Here is a 25,593-nt window from a genome sequence, read left to right on the forward strand (position 1 = left end):
CGATGTTAGGGGGGGATAGCAGACACCACATGGTGCAAAATAAGATTATTAGTTAGAAGTAGTACAGAAGAGATATTGATACTAAACAGTGCAAACCATTTCACCAGCATATTTTGTATTTACAACACAGCAAACATGCATACAAGGAGAATGCCCCCCAGGTCAGTATACATAAATAAAAATATGGGTGTATAACTTAGCATAATTTATATATAGATATACAACTTATTCTGGTGATTAGGCTGCTATGACCAATGTGAAGCAAGCCACTGAATCTAAAACTTTGTTGAAGTTCTGGTTTTAATAATGCAGCCTGAGGCTTGCTATCTATTAGTTCTACATAAACAAAGACAAGTACTATTGCAACCATTTCACTGACAGTGCTGCATGAGAGGGCAACCTGGTTAAAATAAGTTTGCCTGTGATTTTTCCATTTGCATCGTAAGGGGAAGCAGCCTCTTCTTGGACCACCAAAGTGCTTCTGGGCAACAAAATGATTTAGAAATTTGAGGAAAAAAGCAAAGTAATGCAAGGCTCGATATAAAATTAAATGGATAAGCACCAATAATTTCTCATTCATGAGCAGAACACTGGTTAATTATTAATATTTTGTATTTGTTAATATTCAAAGATATTCATGGTTTTACAGTCATACCTTGGGTTGCGAACGCTGTGGGTTGTGCCTTTTTGGGTTGTGGACCGCGCCGAACCCAAAAGTACCGGAACGGGTTACTTCCAGGTTTCGGCGCTCACACACGCGCAGAAGCACAAAATGACGTCACGTGCATGCCCAGAAGTGCCAAATCGCATCACGCACGTGCACAGACGCAGTGCTGCGGGTTGCGAACGTGCCTTCCCTATGGATCATGTTCGCAACCCGAGGTATGACTGTAGCTGAATACAACTCAACAGTATCCAGCTACCCATAAGCATTTATTAATATCATTTAATTACTTAGTTAATAATAAGATTAATAATAATTTTAAAAATAGCACAAAGGCCTATTTGCTGTGTACATCTATTAATTTTTAAATTATTTCCAGTTGTTCCTGCTGATACAAATTCATTTTTCTTCTGTTATGCCCTCAACACAGAACATGTCAGTGAAATATTCCAAAAATATACATACTCCATGCAACGTTCAATTATAAAACAGAGTTTATATATGCATATGTAAGTTTTATCTCACTCATTCTTTCATTCTCTTTATACTTTGATAGTCATATTATATTAATATTAAACAAAAGATGAGGCTAATGTAAACATTTTAGAATATAATAGAATGGAAGTTTTGCTATGGCTTTAAATAAGGACAATTTCAATGGTTGGTCCATGTTGCCCTACCAGGGCACTATAGTACTGAGTATGGCTTCTCAACTATCTTTTTTTTAAGGTCTAATTGTAGATTTACTCAACCACAGATGGTTGCTATATTAATTTAATGCCTGGAATTAAAACAGTGTTTTTTGGCTGGGGTGAAGACGTTTTGCTTTTTAAAAGCCATCACAGCAAAACTTTCAAGACTTCATCCAAACACATCTAATACTTAGGTGTATGCCAAGTCATTCCTATTCTATGGAACAGTGTTAGAAGTATTTTAATGAGGTCTGACTAACACTACATTAAAACAGAACAGCTACAATGTTCAGTGAAATCAGAGCAGAGAAGAAGGTTGTGGAAAAACAGCACAGCCATTTGCAAGTCTATTCTGAAGTAAGTTTCTAATGAGTTCCATGGGATTTACTTCTAGGTAACTCTGTATAGAGGGACGCGGGTGGCGATGTGGGTAAAAGCCTCAGCGCCTAGGGCTTGCCGATCGAAAGGTCGGCAGTTCGAATCCCCGCGGCGGGGTGCGCTCCCGTTGCTCGGTCCCAGCGCCTGCCAACCTAGCAGTTCGAAAGCACCCCCGGGTGCAAGTAGATAAATAGGGACCGCTTTCTAGCGGGAAGGTAAAAACGGCGTTCCGTGTGCGGCTCTGGCTCGCCAGAGCAGCGATGTCACGCTGGCCACGTGACCCGGAAGTGTCTCCGGACAGCGCTGGCCCCCGGCCTCTTGAGTGAGATGGGCGCACAACCCCAGAGTCTGGCAAGACTGGCCTGTACGGGCAGGGGTACCTTTACCTTTACCTTTAACTCTGTATAAGACCAAAGTCTAAGGCTGTTACAAACAAGGTACACAAGGTTAGTAAAATAAAATAAGTTCAACTACAATATGTTAAAACGAGATCTACATATTATGGGATCCATAGAAATATAACTTTGAGTCGCCTGTTTAGTAGCAATGGTTTGGGCACTGTCCTGAAATTTATCCAGGAGTAGTGTACAGAGGGATAAAACACACTTTGCTACAGATCAGCAAAAGGTATAGTCTTAACTTTTTTCTTTTATATTAGCATCCTGCTTCACTGCAAAATCCTCATGAAATAGTAACAGGTTGAATATCAGGAAAGCAGAGGATCATAGTAAGTCAGTTTACACAAGGCAAGATATTAACTAGTAGAATACAATAAGGATACATAGAGAGACCAGTGATATTTAATTAATTTTGTAAATTAATTTTAAAAATCTGCAGTCAGGGCTGTGCACTGAGGTAGTGAAGTCTGCAGAAAACATAAAACCATTCCAGATGGTGAAATCCTATCTAGTAGGTAAGTGAGGAATCAATTCTGACCATCAACAATTTGGTTTTGGTAAAATATCAGAAGCCAGCTTATGCACAAACCCTGCTCACCAAGTGTAAGAAACAGTAGGCAGTGGCCTTTGGTGAACTGGCAAATGGCGGATCTGCATTCTTCCAGTCTAAAAAAGGAGAGTTTGTCCTGCCATTTTCAAAGATCTCAGAAGCCCGCTCTATAGTAACTCGGAGCAGAGCTTTTTAGTGTGGCTGCTCCTGTTCTGTGGAATAGCATTCCTGTCAAGAAGCAAAAGGCACCTACTTTTTAAAAAACAACTGGAGACCTTTCTTAAGCTGGATAAATGAGTCTTTACCATGAGTGCCCACTGGTTAGGGAATTAGTTTTGTTTTAAATATATTTGTTGTTTTGTGTTTTTAACGGTTTCAGTTGTCTTATGTGTGAATCGCCTTGAGATGGTGGGTTAGAATATGATTATTAATAATAATAATGATTAATTATTGTAATAATAGCAACAATAATAGGAGCACACAACCTTGTGTGAGTGGTCTTGGGTTACACTGCCCATGTGAGCAGTGCTTTTGTGCCAACAACATGTCATTGGAATTAACCAAGTCAAAAAATGGAAAGGGGATGTTTGCTAGGCCATGATCCGAAAATGTGTATATAGAAAAATTGGGAGTAAAAATCTATAAAAATACTTATCATAAATTACAAAAAACAGGGTGATATCCAACATTAGTTAATGGGTCTACACAGAATATGACCAACACTGGATGACACCCACACACAATCCACCAAGACAATATTTTAATTGTCAAAAGGCTTTAAGTTTGATATGCATGTATAGCACTGGATATGTTCCAAATAAATTTCTCATACACAAAGTATGCCAAACTAGCTCAGTGCCAGGTTAGTTCTATAATGGATATGATGTCGGCAAATGTTTGGCAAATGATGCTGTTATCCTTTCAATCAGACTTCCAATTCTTGTAAGCTGCAAGAATAACCCAGAAAATTGTTATATGGCCTCATGTTCAAGTGACATGTTGAGTTGGAATCAACATTGCAAGACATTTGCCCAAGCCCTGACAATGATCTCCATGGGTAGCAGAATTGTCAATAAGAGTCCTGCACTGACTGAGAGTGTAGTGTAGTGGTTAGAGTGCTGAACTAGGACTTCGGTTTGACTCCCTACTTAGTCATGAAGCCCACCGGGTGACTTGGGCCAGTCTCTTGCCTTATCTAACCTCACAGAGTTGTAGTGAGGATAAAGCAGAGAGTCGGAGAAGTTTGTATGCCACCTTGAGCTCTTTGGAGAAAAGGTGGGATATAAAATTGATTACTGTTATGTAAGGTTAATGACTTGGCATACCCATCCTACAGACTGAGACATTTGTTTTCATCAAAGAAGTACATTCAAGGGCATGCAAAGTTATCACACTGGAGTTAATGAGCTAACCTGTGGCACCTGGAAGGAGGGGACCAAAAGTTCACCAAGGCCATCATTAGAATGGGGAAACATCAATATGGTTAGATATGTCAATAAGTTAAACGTTTTCACAGTGATCCATCTAAAATTCCTTCTTGTATATTATGAATAGACCAAACTATTATAATCCATAGAATTTTTAAAACAACTGATTAAACTAAAAAGAGTTCAGTTTTGCAGGATGGGATGAAATGACACATTAGGAATTCTCACATCAAAAAGCAAGACCATGTAAGAACTGAAGGAAGTCCTTTACTGAATTATGTTATCAATTGCAAGAACTCATCTAATTATCTACAATTATAATGAAGATCAATAGAATGTTTGATGTATTACAGTATTTTAATTTTTTTTGGAAGCCGCCCAGAGTGGCTGGGGAAACCCAGCCAGATGGGCGGGGTATAAATAAATAAATTATTATTATTATTATTATTATTATTATTATTATTATTATTATTATTTCCCATGCATCCATTGATCTTTGTCCAAGAAACATGCTTACGCTGGTCAACTGCATTGTGATAATATATTACAGCAGTGTGGGGGACCTTTGTCCTTCCAGATGTTGCTAACTACAACTCCCATCATCCCTTGCCAATGGCCATGCTTGCTAGGGCTGATTGTTGTAGTTCAGCAACATCTGGAGGGCCAACAACCCCTCACTCCAGTGTTACAGAGACAGTATTTAAACCATTCCTGCCCATTCAGGAGTCCTAAAATGTGGATTGACTTGAACAGTATAACAGTTTGGTCTACCCACACTGGGACATGCATGGTGGAGTGAGATGGATGTTTCATGTTGTACAGTACAGTCCACATGCAATACAAACCAAGATGGTGGGAACAAAGCCACTGAGCCACTACTGGTGTTTTCCCATCAGTCACAACCTAAAGAGGCTCCTTCTCTCCTTCTCAGTGTGAAACCAATTTAGGCTTGTATCTGTTTTACTCAGGATTATGTATACTCATTTGGGGAAGGAGGTGGTGGTGAGGAAAACAACATTTTCCGCCAGTGTAAATCAAATCCTCCTGAATCCATAGGAACTTGCCTATCAACGAAGATCTGTTCATGAGGCTCTTATCCAAGTGCCCCCACCTTTAGAAGTAAGGGAGCAATACTCAAGATCTGCTGGGATGAGTGAAGCTTGAGATAGGTGGATCTTTGGTTGAGCCTGGGCTCAGCCGGGGTTCCCAGCTCAGCCAGAGATATGCCAGCGTAAGTCCTCCACCCTGGCTCAACGAGCTGAGCTGAGGTCCCCAAAGTCCCCCCAAAAAAGTGTGGTGGGGGAATGGCAGAGGTGATTTACCCCTATTTCCCCTTCCGGGTACGATTGTATGTATGCAAAGATTGGTCACATTCTGGCACGAAGTTAAGATTTGTTTATTTGTCCAGGCATGTTAACTTTTGCAGGATGATTAATGCTAAAGCTGCAGTGTTGTTTTCAGGTACTTTATTTGTTTGTTTTTATTCTGTGCTGTGTACCCTGGCTTGGTGTCTGTACCTATGAAGGGCAGGTGATAAAATATCTTTAATAAATAATTTCTGCTAGCAAACAAGTAATTCCCACCCAAATCTGACTCCCAACTGTTGCACATTCTGTTCTGCCCATTTCCGTTTCCTGAGGTTCCATCTGGTTTTGCCCAGACATTTTTGAGCCATAGCAGCTTATAAAAATGTCCTGGATTCTATCTATTTAAACCTAAATCCTATTGGGGGTTTTTTGCACCTTTGTCAAACAGAGCCAGTGTGGCACAGTGGATAGAAGTTTTGGACTAGGGACTTGGGAGATCAGGGTTCAAATTCTCACTCAGCTATGAAGCTCACTGGGTGGCTTGGACCAGTCACTGCCTCCCAGCCTTGTTTACCTCACAGGGTTGTTGTGAGAATAAAATGTGGAGAAGGAGAACCATGTACACCACCATGGGAGGAAAGATGGGGGTATACATGTAATTAATTAATGATAAACCAATAATGCTTAATTACTAAGTAACAGAACACACACCTGTCTGCCATTTAGAAAACCATGATGGACAATGGCTACAGCAACAACTAGGTCATGGTTTGCCAGCTCCACTTGTTGTCGGTTTTAATGGAGTATTTTGTGGACACAGAAAACAGTATGGAAGATATATTAGCTTTCCCATCTTTTGCCAAAGAATGTTCCAGTCATGATAGAAATTTTTGTTGGACACCCAATATCAGCTCAGTGGCATTCACCCATCAAATGGGAATTATCAGTTCCAGAATTAGTACATGGCAGGTCAGCAAACAAGACGAGAGGGCATAGAACGATGAAGATGATGCAGGGGTGTATTGAATATCCGTCGGGAGTTGTGGAACGTGATGGAGCATGGATGAGCATACATGACATGAAGATGAATGAAACCATGATAAATTCTGATCATGCTGTGCTGCTAACATGGATTTGATTTCCATAGGTCTTGCGGACAGTGCATATTATTATGTTGTTGTGCACAAGATGGATTTGTTTTATCATGTGGCACCATGGTGCAGGGATGTTTGGCAGATGCAATTAAAAGTTGATTTGGGTGCTTGGCTGGATGATTGCCGTGATGACATGCGGAGGCTTATTTCAAGTTGGCAACATTTTGCAGACAGGTTATCAGTAAGGTGCTCTTTTGTTTTCACTCTTGACATGGGTACCTCTGGTTACTAACTTAATTCGTTCCGGCGGTCTGTTCTTAACCGAAACCATTCTTAACCTGAGGTACCACTTTAACCAATGGGGCCTCCCGCCGCCACGCGATTTCTGTTCTCATCCTGAGGTAAAGTTCTTAACTCGAGGTACTACTTCCAGGTTAGCGGAGTCTGTAACCTGAAGTGTTTGTAACTCGAGGTGTTTGTAACCCGAGTTACCACTGTACTTTCAGGTAACCTCTCATGGTAAATTAAGGATACCCAGAAGACATCAGGTGCGTGTATTGCAATTTCAGCCGAACAGTATACAAGTATACTGTTCCAACAGACCAATAACCTGTCAGCAAAATGTCTGTTGAATTTTCTCTTTCTTACCTGGCCTCCCTGGTATGCCTGGTTGCCCAGGGCTTCCCTTAGGCCCTTCTGAAGGTGGTCCTGGTAGCCCTGGAGAGCCAGGGGAACCTGGAAGGCCACGGAATCCTGGACCGCCTGTTTCTCCCTTCAGACCAGGGGCTCCTGGAGGTCCTGAGGGTCCAGGTAAACCCGAGTCACCCTTTTGACCTGTTTAAGGGTGGGGGAAGAGAAGAGAGCATGTTTATAGATGCACTGCAATGTTTCAATTATCAATACTGTATACTAAAGGCAGGCAGACATCAAGCTTGCAGGATCTACATGTCCCACCCCCACCCCCGGATCCTGAGATCCATTGGGCGGAGGTAAAGTGCAAAATAGGGATCTGAGGCACACAGAAGAAAACCTTATCCCAAGTGAAAGCTGGTCCATTAAAGAGGATACTGCCCCACCAATCATAGTCTGTGCGCACCCACCCATCTTCTTTCTTGCAACCAGTCAGAGGTTTTTCTGCTAGTCAGTGACTATGGTCCCAGCCAGTGCTTTTTTTCTAAAAAAATGTTAAGGGGTACTCTCATTTTCCTACTCATACTGAAATACTGTCCCTCAATGAGGCCTAACTTAGATACACATAATGTTTAGGGGTATGCATACCCCTGCATCCCCCCAGAAAAAAGCACTGGTCCCACCTACTCTGTCCATTTCAATAGACACCAGCTGTAATTTCTTATACCAAATCAGGTTATGTGTTCATGTTACTAAGAATCATCTCTTTTGAATAGTAATGGTTCTCCAGGTTCTCAAGCAGAGGTCTTTGCTACCTGATCATTTTTTAACTGGAGAAATCCATGATTGAACCTGGGACCTTCTGCATGCAAAGCATGTGTCCTGCCACTGAGCTATGATCCCTCTCTTTCATGAATGAAGAAAAATAAACTTTGCCTGAGAGTCCTGGGAGTCCAGGAGGTCCGGGGCGTCCAAACCCTGGTTGACCTAAAATACACAATCGCCATAGACAGGTTAGTTATAGATCTGTGAATGCAGTACTTGCTGCTAGAGGCAAACACTTTTAACCAATGAGTGCATCTATGGTAGAACTGCCACCTCAAGTGTTTGTATCAGAAAGAGAAAAGAAAACATTGTAAGAGATGGAAGGTGCTGACCTGGTTCGCCTTTCTGTCCTGCTGGTCCAGGAATGCCATCCCGTCCAGGCTGTCCTTTTTCCCCTACGAGGCCGGGAGGGCCAGGGTGGCCAATGTCACCTAAGAATAGTAGAAAGAGTATATTACAAATATTGGATTTCATTACTGATCCTCATACTGACCTATGGATGCATTCTGAACAGCTACCAAGATAAGGAGGACATAGGCAAGGCCTGCTGGATCAGACCAGTGGTCCATCTAGTCCAGGATCCTTTCCTGGCAGGGGCCAACCAGATGCCTGTGGGAAATCTGCAGGCAGGATACAAGCACAATTCCCCCCCCCTATGGATTCCAGCAACTGGCATTCAGAAGCATTTCTCCCTCTGCTTGTGGGGGCAGAACATAGGCATGGTGGTAAGTAGCCACTGATAGCCTTGTTCTCCCATGAATTTGTCAGACCCTCTTTTAAAGCCATCTGTGTTGGTGGCCATCACTGCCTCCTGCGGCAGCAAGTTCCATCATCTTCACTACGCACTGTGTGAAGAAGAAGCATTTCCTTTCCTAGTGTCTATGAGAGAGGGAGAAAAACATTTCTCTGTCCACTTTCCCCATGCCAGGCACAATTTTATAAACTTTTACCATGTCGCCTCTTACTCACCTTTTCTCTAAACTAAAAAGTCCCAAACACTGAAACCTTTCTTCATAGGGGAGAGTCACTACATCCCCTTGATCATTTCTGAATGCTTCCCAACTCTACAATATCCTTTTGGAGGCAAGGTGAGCAAAACTCAGTATTCCAAATGTGGTCGCACCATAGTTTTGTTTATCATCCATCTTTACCTTAAGACCGTTTGCTTCAGCGATCAAAACATTCCCCTTACTTTGGTGTATGCAGAGAACTATAAAACCTACTTGAGGGGTGAAAATGCTCAGTTCCATCCATCGCTGTATTAACAGCATTTTATAAGAGCCAAGTAATCTACCGGTACTTCAAGATAGCTCACAAAATTTGCCCTTGGATTTGACGGTTCTCAGTCTTGTTTCTGGGGTACTGTCAATGCATTACTTATCTATCAATCTTCCTCTTTAAAAATTAAGGATATTGGTTTTTTGGTTTTTTAAAAACCCTATAGTATATTAGATTTGTTTCAATAAAACATTATAGTCCCTTATTCCCCTTACCAACCCCTACTGGCTGCCCTCTACGCTCATGCCTATTGTTGGTGTTATAGCATTTTCATTTCTGATGTTCAGTTGCTTAGTGTACCGTATTTTTCGCCCTATAGGACACACTTTTCCCCCTCCAAAAATGAAGGGGAAATGAACAAGATCAGCAGAAGACAAAGTAAAGTGCAGGTATAAATATGAAGAAGATCTGCAGAAGGGACATGGAAAAGAGTTAAGAGCCTCGGACAGAAGATCACCAGGTTGATGGACTAGATGGAATAGATAGAAAGGACTGACAGAACCCGAGACCAGGAAGAGGAGATGGTGGGTGAAGATTGGAAGAAAGTTTAAAAATTTATTTAGAGTAATATTGTAAAAATAATGAGTGTTAGAAAAATGCTGGAAGGAAACTATTTGGCTTTAGTAGAAATGCTATAAGGAGTTATGTACAAATAAGTTTTAAGTTTTAGGGCTTTTTATGGTAAGATAAGGTTTAAATAAATTAAGATAACTAAAGGACAGAATATAGTGAAAGATGGAAAGGATTTGTTGAGATAATTAATAATTAGAATACAAAAAAGGGAGGTGTGAGGAGGTCGATGAAACAAGTTAATGAAAGATAAAGATATGGGAATACTGGATTTGTTTTTAATTTTTTTTATTTTGTGCTTTTGTTTTTGGTTCTGATGTATTGTGTGTTTTGTACTCTTTTTTCTTTTTATTGACTTGTATTGTTTAATTCCTTTTTTCTCTTTCTTTTTTCTCTCTGTAATTTTAAATTCTCAATAAATATCATTTAAAAAAAAACAAAACAAAAATGAAGGGGAAATGTGTGTGCGTCCTATGGGGCGAATGCAGGCTTTCGCTGAAGCCTGGAGAGCGAGAGGGGTCGGTGCGCACCAACCCCTCTCGCTCTCCAGGTTTCGCGCAGCTCTCCGCAAGGCGCTGGAGCCCGGCACTGGGCTCCCACGGCTTGCGGAGAGTTGCGTGTTCTGGGGGCTGGGGAAGCTCGGGCTTCCCCCACCCCAGCCCCGTGCCTGGGGGAAAAATATTTTCCCCCCCTTTATTTCCCCCCCAAAAAACTAGGTGCGCCTTATGGGACGGTGCGTCCTATAGGGCGAAAAATACGGTATATTGCTGTTATGTGTGCAGTTTGCCTGAGTTCTTATAGATTCATAGAGGTGGAAGGAACCTCAAACACCATCTAGTCCACCTTGGCTAACACAGGAAACCTACTGCTACAGCATCTCTAGTTGGAGGACCATCTAGCTTCTGCTTAAAAGCCTGTAACAAAAGTTACTAGTCCACATCTCCCCCTGTTAAACAGCTTGTACCACCAGAAAGCTCTTCATGTCTATTTCATCGAATTATGTCCAAATCAAAAATATTTATTATTATGGTCAATGACCAGATTTAAAAGTCATGTCCATCCACTTCAATGGGTCGTTGGAGACAGCCCATTGTTTGGGCTCTTGTCCAGAATAAACATATTCAGCTCCTTCAACCTTTTCCTCATAGATTTGGTCTCCAAGCCCCTCACGTTTCTGTCACCATTCTCTGGCTATATCCCAATTTGTCACCAGCTTCATAAACTGTGGTGCCCGGAACCTGACACAGTACTCAAACTGATCTCCCCATCTCCTTTCCCTTTTGATAAAGATTGCTGAAGCCACCAATTCAGAGCACACACAAAAATAATCAAAGCTTGTTTAAATAGCAGCACACAAAGGAATCCTGATATGATCACACCATTGTATCATAATTTCTTTGTGTTCTGCAATTCAATCCCTGTGCACATGGTCAGGTATGCCTCAGTAATCTGTTAAGAAAGAAAAAAGACACAAGCTGAAAACTGTAGCAAACTGCACATGCCAGTTAAAATATCGATTTTAGAAATTCCCCAATTTAAACCAGAAGGCAGCAGCCTTTGAGTATGAGGCAGAAGGAACCCAGAACACAATGGAACAGAAAAAATAAGTTCATTTCTGTTTCCAGCTTAAGCTCTGAAACTACTATACTAAACAAGCTTTCTATGCCTTCAAATTTGCTCTTACTGAATATCTAAACTCTCTAATGTGTATAAAACTAGTAAATAACTATCAACAGTATTATTATTTTATTGTGAGCATTAAATATTTCAAAATGACTGAATGGTTCACATCTTTCTTCCTCCCACACACTTTTTTCCGGTGCATGAAGTTTGAATTCACAAACAATTGTCACGGTCTTCTATAGTGTTCATTGCCACAAAGACAGGTTCTCTCTTGGTAGGATATATTGTGATCGCAATAATGCATTTATCAGGGAGAAATTTAAATGGTTAAATAGCTCTATTTGACAAATGAAACTCAGCATCAAGTTGCACTTAAATGTTTTAATCCCTGACATCAGTTTGTATGAGCAGTATTTGTTAATGTATCAATCTATTTTTAAAAAATATGTAAAGGACCCCTGGACGGTTAAGTCCAGTCAAAGGAGACTATGAGGTTGTGGTGCTCATCTTGCTTTCAGGCCAAAGGAGCTGGCGTTTGTCCACAAACAGCTTTCTTAGTCATGTGACCAGCATGACTAAACCGCTTATGGCACAATGGAACACTGTGACGGAAGCCAGAGTGCATGGAAACGCCATTTACCTTCCCGCCATTTACCTATTGATCTACTTGCACCGGTGTTCTTTCAAATTGCTAGATTGGCAGGAGCTGGGACAGAGCAACGGGAGCTCATTCCATTGCAAGGATTCAAACTGCTGACCTTCCGATTGGCAAGTCCAGAAGGCTCAGTGGTTTAGACCACAAGCGCCAGTCACAATCTATTGTCTACTAAGAGACTGAGAGAAATCAAAGCCACTGGCTTCATCTGTGGAATCAAAATTGGGATTTATTCTCAAAATACTGAATCCTTATTCCAAATCATTTACAGGTAAGGTATACTAACTACCTGTCACCTGCATTTGCATTCAGGAAAAGAGAAAGCATTTCACAAATTTACAAGTCTCTACTAGAACTCCCAGGGACGTGGGTGGCGCTGTGGGTAAAAGCCTCAGTGCCTAGGGCTTGCCGATCGAAAGGTCGGCGGTTCGAATCCCTGCGGTGGGGTGCGCTCCCGCTGCTCGGTCCCAGCGCCTGCCAACCTAGCAGTTCGAAAGCACCCCCGGGTGCAAGTAGATAAATAGGGACCGCTTACTAGCGGGAAGGTAAATGGCATTTCCGTGTGCGGCTCTGGCTCGCCAGATGCAGCTTGTCACGCTGGCCACGTGACCCGGAAGTGTCTCTGGGCAGCGCTGGCCCCCGGCCTCTTGAGTGAGATGGGCGCACAACCCTAGAGTCTGTCAAGACTGGCCCGTACGGGCAGGGGTACCTTTACCTTTTTACTAGAACTCCCTACATAATACTGTTGTGATATTGCTGCCTGATTACTGTTTAAAGGGCCAGCGCAGGGTTTTTTTGGGGGGGAAGAGGTAAAAAAAGGGGGTGCTACACTCATATCTTGATACAAGTGCCATGGGTATGCCAGCACACAATTGCTGCCATTAAAGGAATATTCATAGTTCAAAAACAGGTACGCTTTGCACCTGCATCTTCTCAACACTCAAGGTAGTGGGGAATATGTAACAATACTTTTATTTGTAATTAATAAAAAAGAAGATTAACAGATATTACACATACCTGGAGGCCCAGGTGACCCTGGAACACCTGGATTACCTGGGGGTCCATCAATACCTTTTGGTCCTGGAATACCTGGTGTACCTGTGAAAACAGAGTTTATGCAATCCTCGTCTTTTCAAATACAGCTATGTTGATTCTCCAGGTAAAGCCTGTCCAAAGCAGCTTTCACAACAAAGCACAATAACAACTATAAAGAAAACATTATTATGTAAAAACCACAGAGCTGTAGATAACAACAACACAATTTAAAAATACAAACAGCCAAGTAGGATGGAAACTGTAGTACCTGGTGCAAGAATTGCAATTCAGGCATGGAAAAAGTGGCAAAGCAACGTGATGTTAAAATGTGGTGCTTTTGATTTTATGTATCTTTCTTTACAAGAGCAAATATGTAAAGGAAAAGGAAAGGCATTTCTGCCTTTGTCTATGGGGCCTTAATAACAGTCCTATTTGTTTTACGATGTTGACAGTGTATACATGCCAATAAAAAGGGAAGCATAAACAGGGCCGGATTAACCAGAATGTTATAGCCTTAGGCTCTCAAATTTCGTTAGGCCCTTCAGTTTCCCATTTCAACAACAATGTCAACTGGTGTCCTTGGGCCCTTGTTCTCCACTTTGCCTCATCTTCCTTCTAGGTTGTTGTGAAAATAATAAGGAAGAAAAATCTATTATGCAAGTCTGCCACCATGAGCCTTACAGAGGAATGACACCACACTTGACTGCCACAGCCAAACTGAGGAAAAGGGGAAATCAGAGGAGACAATGATTTATTGTTTGAATACTTTCTCTTTGATTTGAGCTGCTTTGTTAATTTTAGATCATTTTATGACTTTATGATTTATCTACTTTAATGTACAGTATATAACACTTAGGGCCTTCCCATCTATCAGCCTAAGGCACCACAGATCCTTAATCCACGCCTGAACGCAATCAAGAGTTACAGCAATAACCGGACATAAACACTCCATGTATTTCCAACCACATCTGCTGAATAGTGTTAAAAAAGTGAAACAGTTAAAAAAGGGCTTGGGTTATTCATTTGTATCAAAAATGATTTATTTTTATTACTATCATTTACTTATTTCACCCCGTTTCATTTCATTGGATTGAACTGACATCTTTACAATTTTTATTTTAAATTTTATATATAAATTTTATATATGCATAATCAGGGAGAGAAAAATTACTTGTTCCAGGAGCTGAAGTGTGAGAACCATGGAGGAAAAACAGAAGAAATAACAGTGAAATTCAATGGAAATTAATTACCTGGGAATCCGGGGAGGCCAGCATCACCTTTTGCACCTGGACTGCCAGCTAAACCAGGCAGCCCAGGATTGCCAGGAGAACCTTTGTTGCCAGGACTACCTGTATATCCAGGCAAACCAGGGTCACCCTAGGGGGGGGGAAAGGAAGAAAGGTTTATGCTTGACTGAGGCAAACACAACTAAGGCCACATTCACACCATTCATCTGAAGCACTATTATACCATTATAAACAATCATGGCTTCTCCCAAAGAATTATGGGAGCTGAAGTTTGCTAAGAGTGCAGAACCACAATTCCCAGAGGTCATTGGGAAGAACAATTGGTCATTAAATGACTGAAAAAACTGTAGCCCCATGAGGGAAATGGGGGTGGGGGTGGGTTCTCCTAACAACTCTAAGTACCCTTAACAAACTATACTTTCCATAATTATTTGGGGGAAAACCCTGGCTGTTCAAAGTAGGGTCACAATGTTTATTAAATGTATAATGTAAATGTGGCCTAAGAGTATTGTAAAAATTTCAGGACTAGCAAAGAGTTGGAATACCAGGAGGTACCCTTTCCCACGCCTCCCTGTGCCATTCCAGAAGCCAATTTCATCAGAAGAACTTCATATTTTCCCACTCTCAGTTCTTTTCACTACATACCAAAAGTGAACTCATTCTCCAAGTGTGGGTATCTATGTGTCTTCATCAACATGTCAAAGAGCAGTCTTCTCCCTAGCCTGGTGCCCTGCAGATGCTGTTGGACTTACATGTCTCATCAGCCTCAGCCAGCATGGCCAATGGTCAGGGATGATGTCCAAAAGGTTAGGGACAGCTCCACAAGGAGGAGGCATCAGCAGGCTTGAGGAAATTCCAAGGTTTACAGAAAGTGGACTATGCTTAGCGGGCATGGGGGATGGAGTGTGCTGATAGTAGTAGTAGTAGTAGTAGTAGTAGTAGTAGTAATTTATTTGTACCCTGCCCATCTGGCTGAGTTTCCCCAGCCACCTTGGGTGGCTTCCAACAAAGATTAAAAATACATTAAAATGTCACACATTAAAAGCTTCCCCGAACAGGGCTGCCTTCAGATGCTTTCTAAATGTCAGGTACCGTATTTTTCGCTCTATAACACGCACCTGACCATAACACGCACATCGTTTTTAGAGGAGGAAAACAAGGAAATTTTTTTTGAATGAAACAGTGGATGTATCATTTTTGTGCTTCATGCTGTGGCCACAGACATGTGATCTGATGGTGAATTTGGGGTAGCTCAATGCAAAGATCCTGAGGATCCATGTGGATCCATGCTTTTTAACCACATTTTTGCACCATTGCAGCCCCAGGCAACAGTGGGTGTGTGATTTTTGGGGGGCAGGCTGCTATGTGATCTGATGGTGAATTTGGGGTGGCCCAATGCAAAGATCCTGAGGATCCATGTGGATCCATGCTTTTTAACCACGTTTTTGCACCATTGCAGCCCCAGGCAACAGTGGGTGTGTGATTTTAGGGGGGCAGGCTGCTATGTGATCTGATGGTGAATTTGGGGTGGCCCAATGCAAAGATCCTGAGGATCCATGTGGATCCATGCTTTGTAACTACATTTTAAGTGGGGAGTGAAGGAAAAACACAGAAGGGACAAGAGAGCGGTGTGCAGAGAAGCAGCTGGCTAAGAAAGCAGGAGAGGGATTTTACGGGAGGGAAGAAAGAAAGGCAAAAGTTTCCACAAACCGAAGCCAGCTTTCTCTCTCCTCCTGCATGTTTTCTGGCTGCCTGCGAGGAGCACGGAGAGGAATTAGAAGGAAAGACCTCTGCTTTCCCCTCTGCTTGCCTGGAGGGGAGGGGATTTGCCTGCTCTTTGTTCCGTTTGAGCAAACACAGCAACGAAACAGAGGAGGGTGGGCAGTAAGACCCTGAGGCAGAATGCAGGAAAGCAACCACTTCCTCTTTTCAGGTTTCCCTCTCGGACACAACGCACGATTGATTTTTGCTGATTTTTGTTCCTGCGCTCCCCTAATCGGCTCCAGGGACCCCCCACATTCGCTCCATAACACGCACAGACATTTCCCCTTCCTTTTTAGGAGAAAAAATCTGCGTGTAATAGAGAGAAAAATACGGTAGTTATTTATCTCTTTGATATCTAATGGGTGGGCGTTCCACAGGGTGGGCGCCACTACCGAGAAGGCCCTCTGCCTGGTTCCCTGTAGCTTTGCTTCTCACAATGAGGGAACTGCCAGAAGGCCCCCGGCGCTGGAACTCAGCGTCCGGGCAGAACGATGGGGGTGGAGACGCTCCTTCAGGTATACTGGGCCGAGGCCGTTTAGGGCTTTAAAGGTCAGCACCAACACTTTGAATTGTGCTCGGAAACGTACTGGGAGCCAATGTAGGTCTTTCAAGACTGGAGTTATGTGGTCTCGGCGGCTGCCCCTAGTCACCAGTCTAGCTGCTGCATTCTGGATTACTTGTAGTTTTTGGGTCACCTTCAAAGGTAGCCCCACACAGAGCACATTGCAGTAGTCCAAGCGGGCGATAACTAGAGCATGCACCACTCTGGCGAGACAGTCTGCGGGCAGGTGGAGGTGGTAGACAGCTGCCCTGGATACAGAATTGACCTGCATCTCCATGGACAGCTGTGAGTCCAAAATGACTCCCAGGCTGCACACGTGGTCCTTCAGGGGCACAGTTACCCCATTCAGGGAGTCCTCCACACCAGCCCGCCCCTGTCCCCGAAGAACAGTACTTCTGTCTTGTCAGGATTCAACCTCAATCCATTAGCCGCCATCCATCCTCCAACTGCCTCCAGGCACTCACACAGGAACTTCACCACCTTCACTGGTTCTGATTTGAAAGAGAAGTAGAGCTGGGTATCATTTGCATATTGATGGACACCCAGTCCAAATCCCCGATGATCTCTCCCAGCGGCTTCATGTAGATGTTAAAAAGCATGGGGGAGAGGACGGAACTTCTGGGTGCAGGCAAGCTCTCTGCTAGCCGTGAGAGAGCTGCGTGACTCTCCCATGGCTGAGCTTAGTGCACCCTAGGCTTTGGGGTGCAGGCAGCTCTCCACAAGCCGCGCAGCTCTCCCACGGCTTGCGGATAGCTTCCTGAAGCCTGCATTCACCCCATAGGATGCACACACATTTCCCCTTCATTTTTGGAGGGGGAAAAGTGCGTCTTATAGGGCGAAAAATACGGTATTTAAAATTGCAATGAAGAAAAAATAAATTGTGTTATGTTTCATGGGCCATAACCAACTTCATCTCATGCATGGAGTATTGTCCTAAGTTGGCAAATATACAAATGTACATAGAGAATGAAGGCTGGAATAGTGGCACACCCTGTGATATTTCTAAGTAAAAGTATTCAAGATAGATGTGTAGGAATAGAAGGCAAAGAGTTATTGGACACCAGCTGTTGCAAGGCCTTCAGGCTCCATGGCTTTCACTCCCTCCCTTCTCTCCCCATGTATGTTACACATGCCAACAGATGATCACCCATAATACCATAGGAAGAGTCCAGCTGGATCAGACCAAAGATGTTTCTAGTCCAGGATCCTGTTCTCACCATGGCCAACCAGATACCTATCCAGATGATGTGCTCAACAGCACTCTCCTACACATAATCCCCAGCAACTAGTATTGAGAAGCATGCTGCCTCTGAAACAGCAGATAAATGAGCCTTCATGACAACTAGCCATTGATAGCTTTATCCTGTACAGTGGTACTTCGGGTTACATACGCTTTGGGTTACAGACTAGTACCTTGGGTTAAGAACTTTGCTTCAGGATGAGAACAGAAATCGTGCAGCGGCGGCGCAGCAGCAGCAGGAGGCCCCGTTAGCTAAAGTGGTGCTTCAGGTAAAGAACAGTTTCAGGTTAAGAACGGACCTCCGGAACGAATTAATTACTTAACCCGAGGTACCACAGTATGAATTTGCCTAATCCTCTTTTAAAAGCATCCAAGCTGGTGGCCATCACTGCCTCTTTTGGGAGCAAATTCCAATTTTACTATGTGCTATGTGAAGAAGTACTTCTTTTTGTCTGCCCTGAATCTTCTAACATTTAACATTCAGCTTCCTTGGAACTAAAAAGCTTCACTTCATCCTCCTGATGAATTGGGCTCTAATCCATGCAAATTTCTGCCACAATAAAATGTTTACTCTTTCAGATGTCACAAGACTCTTTCTTGGCAACAGACCTACACAGCTTTCCCTCTGGTGTATGATTCTATGTTATTTTTGCATGCAGTGCATGTGATCCAAAAGCCCTGATGGAAACATAGGGTCTCAGATGTGCACGCGCAAAGATGAGTGTGCATGCATGTGCAGAGTGTTCCCACAGCAAAGAAAAGGCTCTTTCGTGAGCAGAAAAAAAGAGTTGTCCTATGTGCTGAATGGGACAGGAAGTTCTTTTATGCACCAGAGCCCTGCAAATTGGATACTACAAGAAGTAGTGATGGCTTCCAACTTTAAGAGAGGATTAGATAAATTCATGGATGGTAAGACGATGAATGGCTGCTAGCCACAATGACTATGTCCGACCTCCACTGTCAGTGGCAGGGTGCCTTTGAATGCTAGCTGCTGGGAATCACAAGTAGTTTTCAGCACAGGTCCTGGTTTTGGGCTTCCAACAGGCATCTGGTTGGTGACTATGAGAAAAGGATGTTGACTAGATAGGCCAGCAAGACTCTTGTTAGGTTCTTAATTTTTTCTAATAGAGGCAAGCAAGTGCACGTCAGTATTGGTATGCTTGAGGCACACCAATTTCAGTGTGTACTGGATTATGCCCACAATAATCCTATGATGCAACAGGAATCCATTATGACAGCAAGCAAACCTTTCCCCTACATTTGTTCATTTTTCAGAATCTGTTTCACTTCTGCCAGAGATGGTCAGAGGCAAAGAGCTGGGTAGGGTATTGGAGTCCTGCCCTTGTACATTAGAAATAGTGCTCTTAATTTGAAATAACATTTTGACAACATACCTTAGGGCCAGGGGGCCCTGGAATACCGATGTCTGATAGGCCTGGGTCACCCTTATCTCCCTTCAGCCCAGGAAACCCTGGCTGGCCAGGCTGGCCAGGCTGGCCTGCTATGCCTTGGAAACCTTTTTGGCCTGGAGGACCTGCCCAAAATATTAAAAAGAAAGTTTTGCAATGGCTTCTAAAGGGCTCAGTTTGCAAACTACCTATCCAAATTCAATATCTTTGAAACTGAAGGTGGGGGGGATGCTATAAGCAGGGTTTGCAACCACAATAGAATATACTTCTTTTGGAAATTGCAGAAATAAAGGACCCTAGAAAATAAGTAAGAGTTGCTCTATGTTTTGCTGCTCTGTCCAAAGTTGTCCAAAGTTCCTTACAGTATATTTAATTAATGAATCAGTCAAATGTACACATGTTAACTCAGCAGCAAATAAAGTATCTAATGAGGCTTAATCTCTGGATATGTTTTAGAACTGCAGTTTAATCCCCGCCCCCTTACTGTCCAACAAACCAATAAACAGCTAAACAACCCAGGAAGAAAAATGCTTTAAATAACTACCTGGAAGTCCCATTTCACCACTGGCACCTTTCTGTCCAGGAGGTCCAGTTGGTCCTGGTGGCCCAGGAAATCCCAAGTCTCCCTTCGGGCCTAGAGAAGGCACAATCATCATAATCAGCTTGCTTCTAGGAAAATCATTTTCCCCATCAAAGACACACAAAAAGAGTCTAATACATTTATTATGGCGTAAGTTTTCATAGACTAGAACCTACTTCATCAGATGAAGTGTTTCTGATAAATTGTGAACAGCAGGGCCCAAATGCTGTGAATACTGTGATTTTTTAATTCAAAGTTCAAAAACACACAGTGACCATTATCAACAGAAATTGACAACAAACAATATTTTCTCATGTTTGCTATGATAACTGAGTACCTGAATTGGAGAGAAAACTTTTGTCTTAACTGAGCCTTAAAGTGGAAATCCATCTTAAACTGGTTTTTGTGTGTGAATGAAATAATATTTTGTTAAGGAAGTTGTATGGACACTGTGAAAAACATGCATGGGTGAGCAGTCTGAGTCCATAAAATGCTGCAAGAAAGTGCCCTGGATGTGTAATTGAGAACCCATGTATTTGAATGTGTATCACACATTACAACTGTTTATCAACAACAGTTCCTGTTTCCTAGTCCATTTCTTTAAAAATCACTTCCCTGGTTTCGGTCTTTGATGGATGCCTTGTTAACATTTTCTTAGAACGACTAACTAGAGCTGATGGTTTTCTCATGATTTATCACCCTCCTCAGAGTCTCTAGAAGTGCAATCTCCATGTGAGGAGGGGTTGCATTTTCTCTCTATTGCACATTAGAAGAAAATGCATTGCATGTGAACTCTTAAGTCACCATGCACAGCCTGCCATTTCACAAACTGCAACTATCATGATACACTTTGAACTGCTAATATACTATGGGGCACCTGCCCTAGCTGTATTGAGCTTGGCTTTTAAATAAGCAGAAGGCAGGCAGTTTAAATATAGCAAACAGCTGTGCAGTGGAGCTGTCAACAATGTGTAATAATGGGGAAATTTTAAAAGGAAAATAGGAATCTGCCTTCTCCACAGTCAGACTGTTTATCCTTCCAGCTATAAGAACTAGGGTGTTAATGCATGTTACGCATACCCCAATTTTCAACTGCAAAATGTTGGAGGATATTGGTATATCAGCAGAAGATCCTGGGTTTATATTGTTAATCATAAGACTTAAAACTAAGGACTGTGGAACGTCATGATTAGCATTGGCTTAGTAGGGTGGGCCATGATGCTTCTAACAATATACAGTGTGGTTGGCTGAATAATTAATTGCTTGCATGGTTTTAACTTAACAAAAAAAAATGCAATAAAAGCCTGCTGGGTGAGGCTAACAGCCCATTTTGTTCTCACTGTGGCCAACTAGATGCTTGTGGGGAACCTGCAAGCAGGATACAAGCAAAAGAGCACTCCCCGCCACTGGAGTTTCTAGCAACTGGTATACAGCAGCATTACTGCCTCTGACTGTGGAAGTGACTAGTAGCCACTGATAGCCTGATTCACCTTGAATTGATCCAATCCTCTTTTAAAGCCATCCCAGTTGGTGGCCATCACTACCTCTTGATTGATTGATTGATTGATTGATTGATTGATTGATTGATCTTTATTACGGCCATTGGCCCGTCACACGACAGTTTCCCATACCAACATAATGTACTTGAACCTCCAAATTTAAAACCGTCAAAACTTACAAAAAACAGACAAGAACCAAAGCAGAACAAAAACAAAAGACCAACATCATACATTACAATAAATTTGTAACATAAACATCACCCTCTGCTCATAAATTAATAGAAGACATCAGTGGTGATATCACCTAGTTACATCCTAAAACATAGATCATGGTTTAAAGGGATTTTCCGAGCCGCACAGGAGTCCGTTTCTCTTCTTTAGGGATAGGACGCTGATCAAGAATCTGGCAACCGTGAGTGATCTTAGGGGGTCATCATCATTTAATAGATATCTCAGTTTGGCTTCATTCGTATCATCGGCAATTCCCTTTAGATACTGAGCAAGGAACTTGCTCCTGGCCGATGAGTGAAAAGCACAATCAAAAATTATGTGATGCAACGATTCCGGTGCCCCACTATTACAATCACATAAGAGTGATAGACCATCACTACCTCTTGAGGGAGTGAGTTCCATGTGCACTGTATGAATAAGTACTTCCTTTTATCTATCCTGAATCTTCCAACATTCAGCTTCATTGAATGTCCTCACATTTTAGTGTTATGAGAGAGGGAGAAAATCCTTTCTCTATCCACATTCTTTATGCTACACATGATTTTATAAACCTTTGCTTTCCTCATATTCCTTAGTTACTGATAAATAACCAACATCCAATTGCTCAATAGGTCAACATGAATCCACACATGACTCTGGCAACATTTCTAGCTCTTTTAAGAGCAGGCAAGTTCTCAGTGCTTTAGCAGAGAAGGAGAATAGAAACCTCAGCAAGATGTGCAGGTGTAAGTCAATCAAGCCAACACCTGTAAAATGGTTTGAAGTCAATGCAATATTTTGGTGTGCATTGTCTTCACTGATGATCTTGTGGTCACACAGCACATGCACATTTACACAAGCCATCTTCCTTACCTGGTAGTCCAGGTATCCCTGGCTGTCCAACTAGTCCAGGAGTCCCTGGGTCACCTGGGGTGCCTGGGTAGCCCTTCTGCCCTGTTAAACCAGGAATACCTTCAGGCAAAGAGACAGAGAGTTTTATTTAGGTGCACAAACAGAAACATGTTAACAGTTCCAACAGCATCATCCAATCAACCAAGCTAAGGGCCACTGCACATGGACCACAAATCCAGCGGTGCATATTCACTCACATACATCATGTGATTAGCTCCACAGCTGAACTAGTGAATGTGCTTTTCCAGTGAAAAAGATTGCAGAGCAAAAAGGACAGAAGAAAGGAAGGAAGGATTGATGCAGCCAGAAATTAAATCGAATTGTTGTAAGGATTGGGGCATGGGGAATGTCCCTTGGTCTGAAAAGAGCTGAATGGTACTGAACAGTATTACAACAGGAAGCAACACAAGAAACACAATTATCTTACCAGGAGTTCCTGGTTCTCCTTTTTCTCCTTTAGAGCCCAGCAGCCCTGGATCCATTGTTCCTGGAGGTCCAGGCACGCCTGTCTCACCTTTGCTGCCTTTTTGCCCTGCTGGTCCTGGACGACCAGGCTGGCCTGGTAATCCATCATTGCCTAAGCAGTGTCCAAACAAGAGAGTATTCATCATTGTTTCAGTCTACATTGCAAAACATTGTGAAACAGGTGGCGATCTGACCCCCTTTGCATGGTCAAAGCATTTGGTATAACACCAAAAAACCAAAAGATACATTGACTAAAATGATATTTTATTGTTCTGTACTTCCTCCAAAGTGCTCGGAGTGGTATAAATTGGAGGTGGGCAACCTCAGATCCAGAACTGACTCACCGTTTATGGACTATTTTTTAACAATTTGGGCCACCAAATTGCCAACCATCTAATGTCAGGTTATTCATATTTTAAGGCTTAGTCCTAGACCACTAAGATTGGAGATACACCCACTGCTTGATCTTCGGCAGAAAAATAGACTGAACTTTGATCTTTGCACTTAGTGACTACAGGTGGGCTTGGTTTAACCAATACAGCCTTAGGGGCCAAATTCAGAGATTTTGTGGGTCTATTTAGGCCTGTGGGCCAGGAGTCCCCCTTCTGGCATAAATGGTCACTGCTACCCTACCCATTTTGCTTTCACTAGAACCATGTCAGCTAGGTATGGGACAAAATCACCCAATAAGCTTCATGGCTCACTGGGGATTTGAACTCAAGTCTGCCCTGGTCCTAGTCTAATACTCTTATTACACACAAAAAAAAAATCAGGCCATGAGGTGCTAAAACTATTTTTGGGTTGCCAACACTATAACCAAATAATGTACAGAGGGAGACAGAAATCAAATGCCCTCCTCTTATATACGTGTGTTAAACAGGAAGTAAACTTGAACTTCCAGAATCTTTAAATGACCAGTTCCACATTCCAATGCTGCTTTACCTCTATGGCTATAAAAATGTAAAACAACAGTAAGGTAAAGGAGCTCTTACCTTTCATGCCAGGAAGGCCATTCCTGCCTGGGGTTCCAGGGGAACCTTGGGGACCAGGTGCACCCATCACTCCCATATCGCCTTTGTTACCTGGATGCATGGAATTACCAGTTTTATTCTGAGCAAAAACACCCTCCCCCCAAAAAATTCACTGCTTTCTTTCCTATAGGATTAAACTGGTGAATGAATCAAATCAGTCTATTGCACTAAAGCCATCTATTGCAATCCAAAAGCCATTCTCTCCTGCAAGCATCCACAATGTCTTCGTCTACAGAATAACCCTAGAAGATGAAAGCTCCTAGGACTTGGCTCCTAAATGTGCAACTTTTCACAAGTTCAAAAAAAGCATTCAGAATCCATATACTGGAGTTTAGCTGGAGCAGTTTGAACTACAAGTTTGTGTATGCAAAAAAACAGATTTGGAGGAAGAAAAAAGCAACTCTCTCCACTTATAGATGCCACATGCATGCATTGAAACAGGCACCACTGCAGAAGAGGAATGCCCTTTTCAGAGAGTGAAGGGAGAGTGTTTTGCTAAGTAGTCACCTGCCACCCATGGAAGCACTCAATGGGGTGAGGTCGGGGCTAAGCAGCTGAACTGGTGGCACAACCGCCAACACTAATTTAATGCTCTCACCACTGCACTCCCAAACTTATAATTGTCCTGTCCCTATCCCTGCCCAAGTAAGGAGCAGTGCCAGAGGAGAGCTTCATCCCACCACAAGCCCCACCACTGGAAGTATGTACAGGCAAAACAATAACAATAAATAAATAAATAAATAATCTGTTGCACAATTAATTGACTGATCATGATAGTTGTCTTATTTCCCAACTGTTCACCTATGAACTAGATCAGCTGCACATGACTTCTGTTATCATGAGGCCCTGAAACTGAATTTATCTCTGGTTTAGGCTATCAGACAGCAAAAGCTTGAAATGTTCTCAGTTCTTCACCAGTGAACTAGGTTTCGATAGCTTGGTTTTACACAAGCATTTACTTGCTTCCTGCACATCAAGCCATCTCTTTAAAGCAGACTAATTCACATGGAATTGTTATTTTCTACAAGTAAAGCTCCACATGGATGCAAACAGTGTCTACACTATGCAGTTGATAGTATAAAAGGATTTACCTGGAATTCCTGGAAGTCCATCTCTTCCGACTGACCCAGGTGAACCTGGAGGTCCTGGGAGACCGGGTGATCCAGGAAATCCTTGAATGCCCCTATCTCCTGGAGGACCGGGAATGTCGAATCCTGGTGAACCAGGATCTCCCTTTTCACCTGGTATGCCCTGTAATCCTAGGCAAATATGATTAGAAAACAATCCTTTAGCAAGAAACAATTTCCAAAAGGTACTGCAGATCAACTTGTATGGGCAAGAGAAGCAGGGGAATTGTTGCAAACTGCGTCATATACATATCTTTATATCACAATATGATTATATTGCAGTATAGAGTTGACTTGTTGCCTTCATTCAACATAACCTACAGCAGAGCAGGTCTGTGATAAAAACAAGGGCTAGGACACTAGGTATCATTTTTATGTGTTTTATTTAACAAAATTTGCAAACTGATTACGTGTAAATAAA

At 42.5% G+C, this 25,593-nt stretch overlaps 1 protein-coding gene across 3 annotated transcripts in view; it reads right to left on the reverse strand.

Annotated features, from left to right (window-relative positions):
• Positions 1–25,593, reverse strand: part of COL4A5 (collagen type IV alpha 5 chain) — a 136,170-nt gene that overhangs the window by 15,143 nt on the left and 95,434 nt on the right. For 2 of the 3 annotated variants that reach the window (XM_077922419.1, XM_077922420.1), the window contains 11 exons: positions 25,137–25,304; positions 24,007–24,096; positions 22,977–23,126; positions 22,511–22,609; positions 19,893–19,982; positions 19,334–19,473; positions 14,377–14,503; positions 13,109–13,189; positions 8,298–8,396; positions 8,077–8,127; positions 7,159–7,344 (listed from right to left, as the gene is read on the reverse strand). In XM_077922419.1, coding sequence (XP_077778545.1) covers positions 7,159–7,344; positions 8,077–8,127; positions 8,298–8,396; positions 13,109–13,189; positions 14,377–14,503; positions 19,334–19,473; positions 19,893–19,982; positions 22,511–22,609; positions 22,977–23,126; positions 24,007–24,096; positions 25,137–25,304 — 1,281 coding nt within the window. Of the gene's footprint in view, positions 1–1,382; positions 4,104–7,158; positions 7,345–8,076; positions 8,128–8,297; positions 8,397–13,108; positions 13,190–14,376; positions 14,504–19,333; positions 19,474–19,892; positions 19,983–22,510; positions 22,610–22,976; positions 23,127–24,006; positions 24,097–25,136; positions 25,305–25,593 lie in introns of those variants that run through there. The other variant, XM_077922421.1, reaches the window with a different exon arrangement.

The sequence above is a fragment of the Podarcis muralis genome, chromosome Z, assembly GCF_964188315.1.
Source record: "Podarcis muralis chromosome Z, rPodMur119.hap1.1, whole genome shotgun sequence".
NCBI classification, from domain to species: domain Eukaryota; kingdom Metazoa; phylum Chordata; class Lepidosauria; order Squamata; family Lacertidae; genus Podarcis; species Podarcis muralis.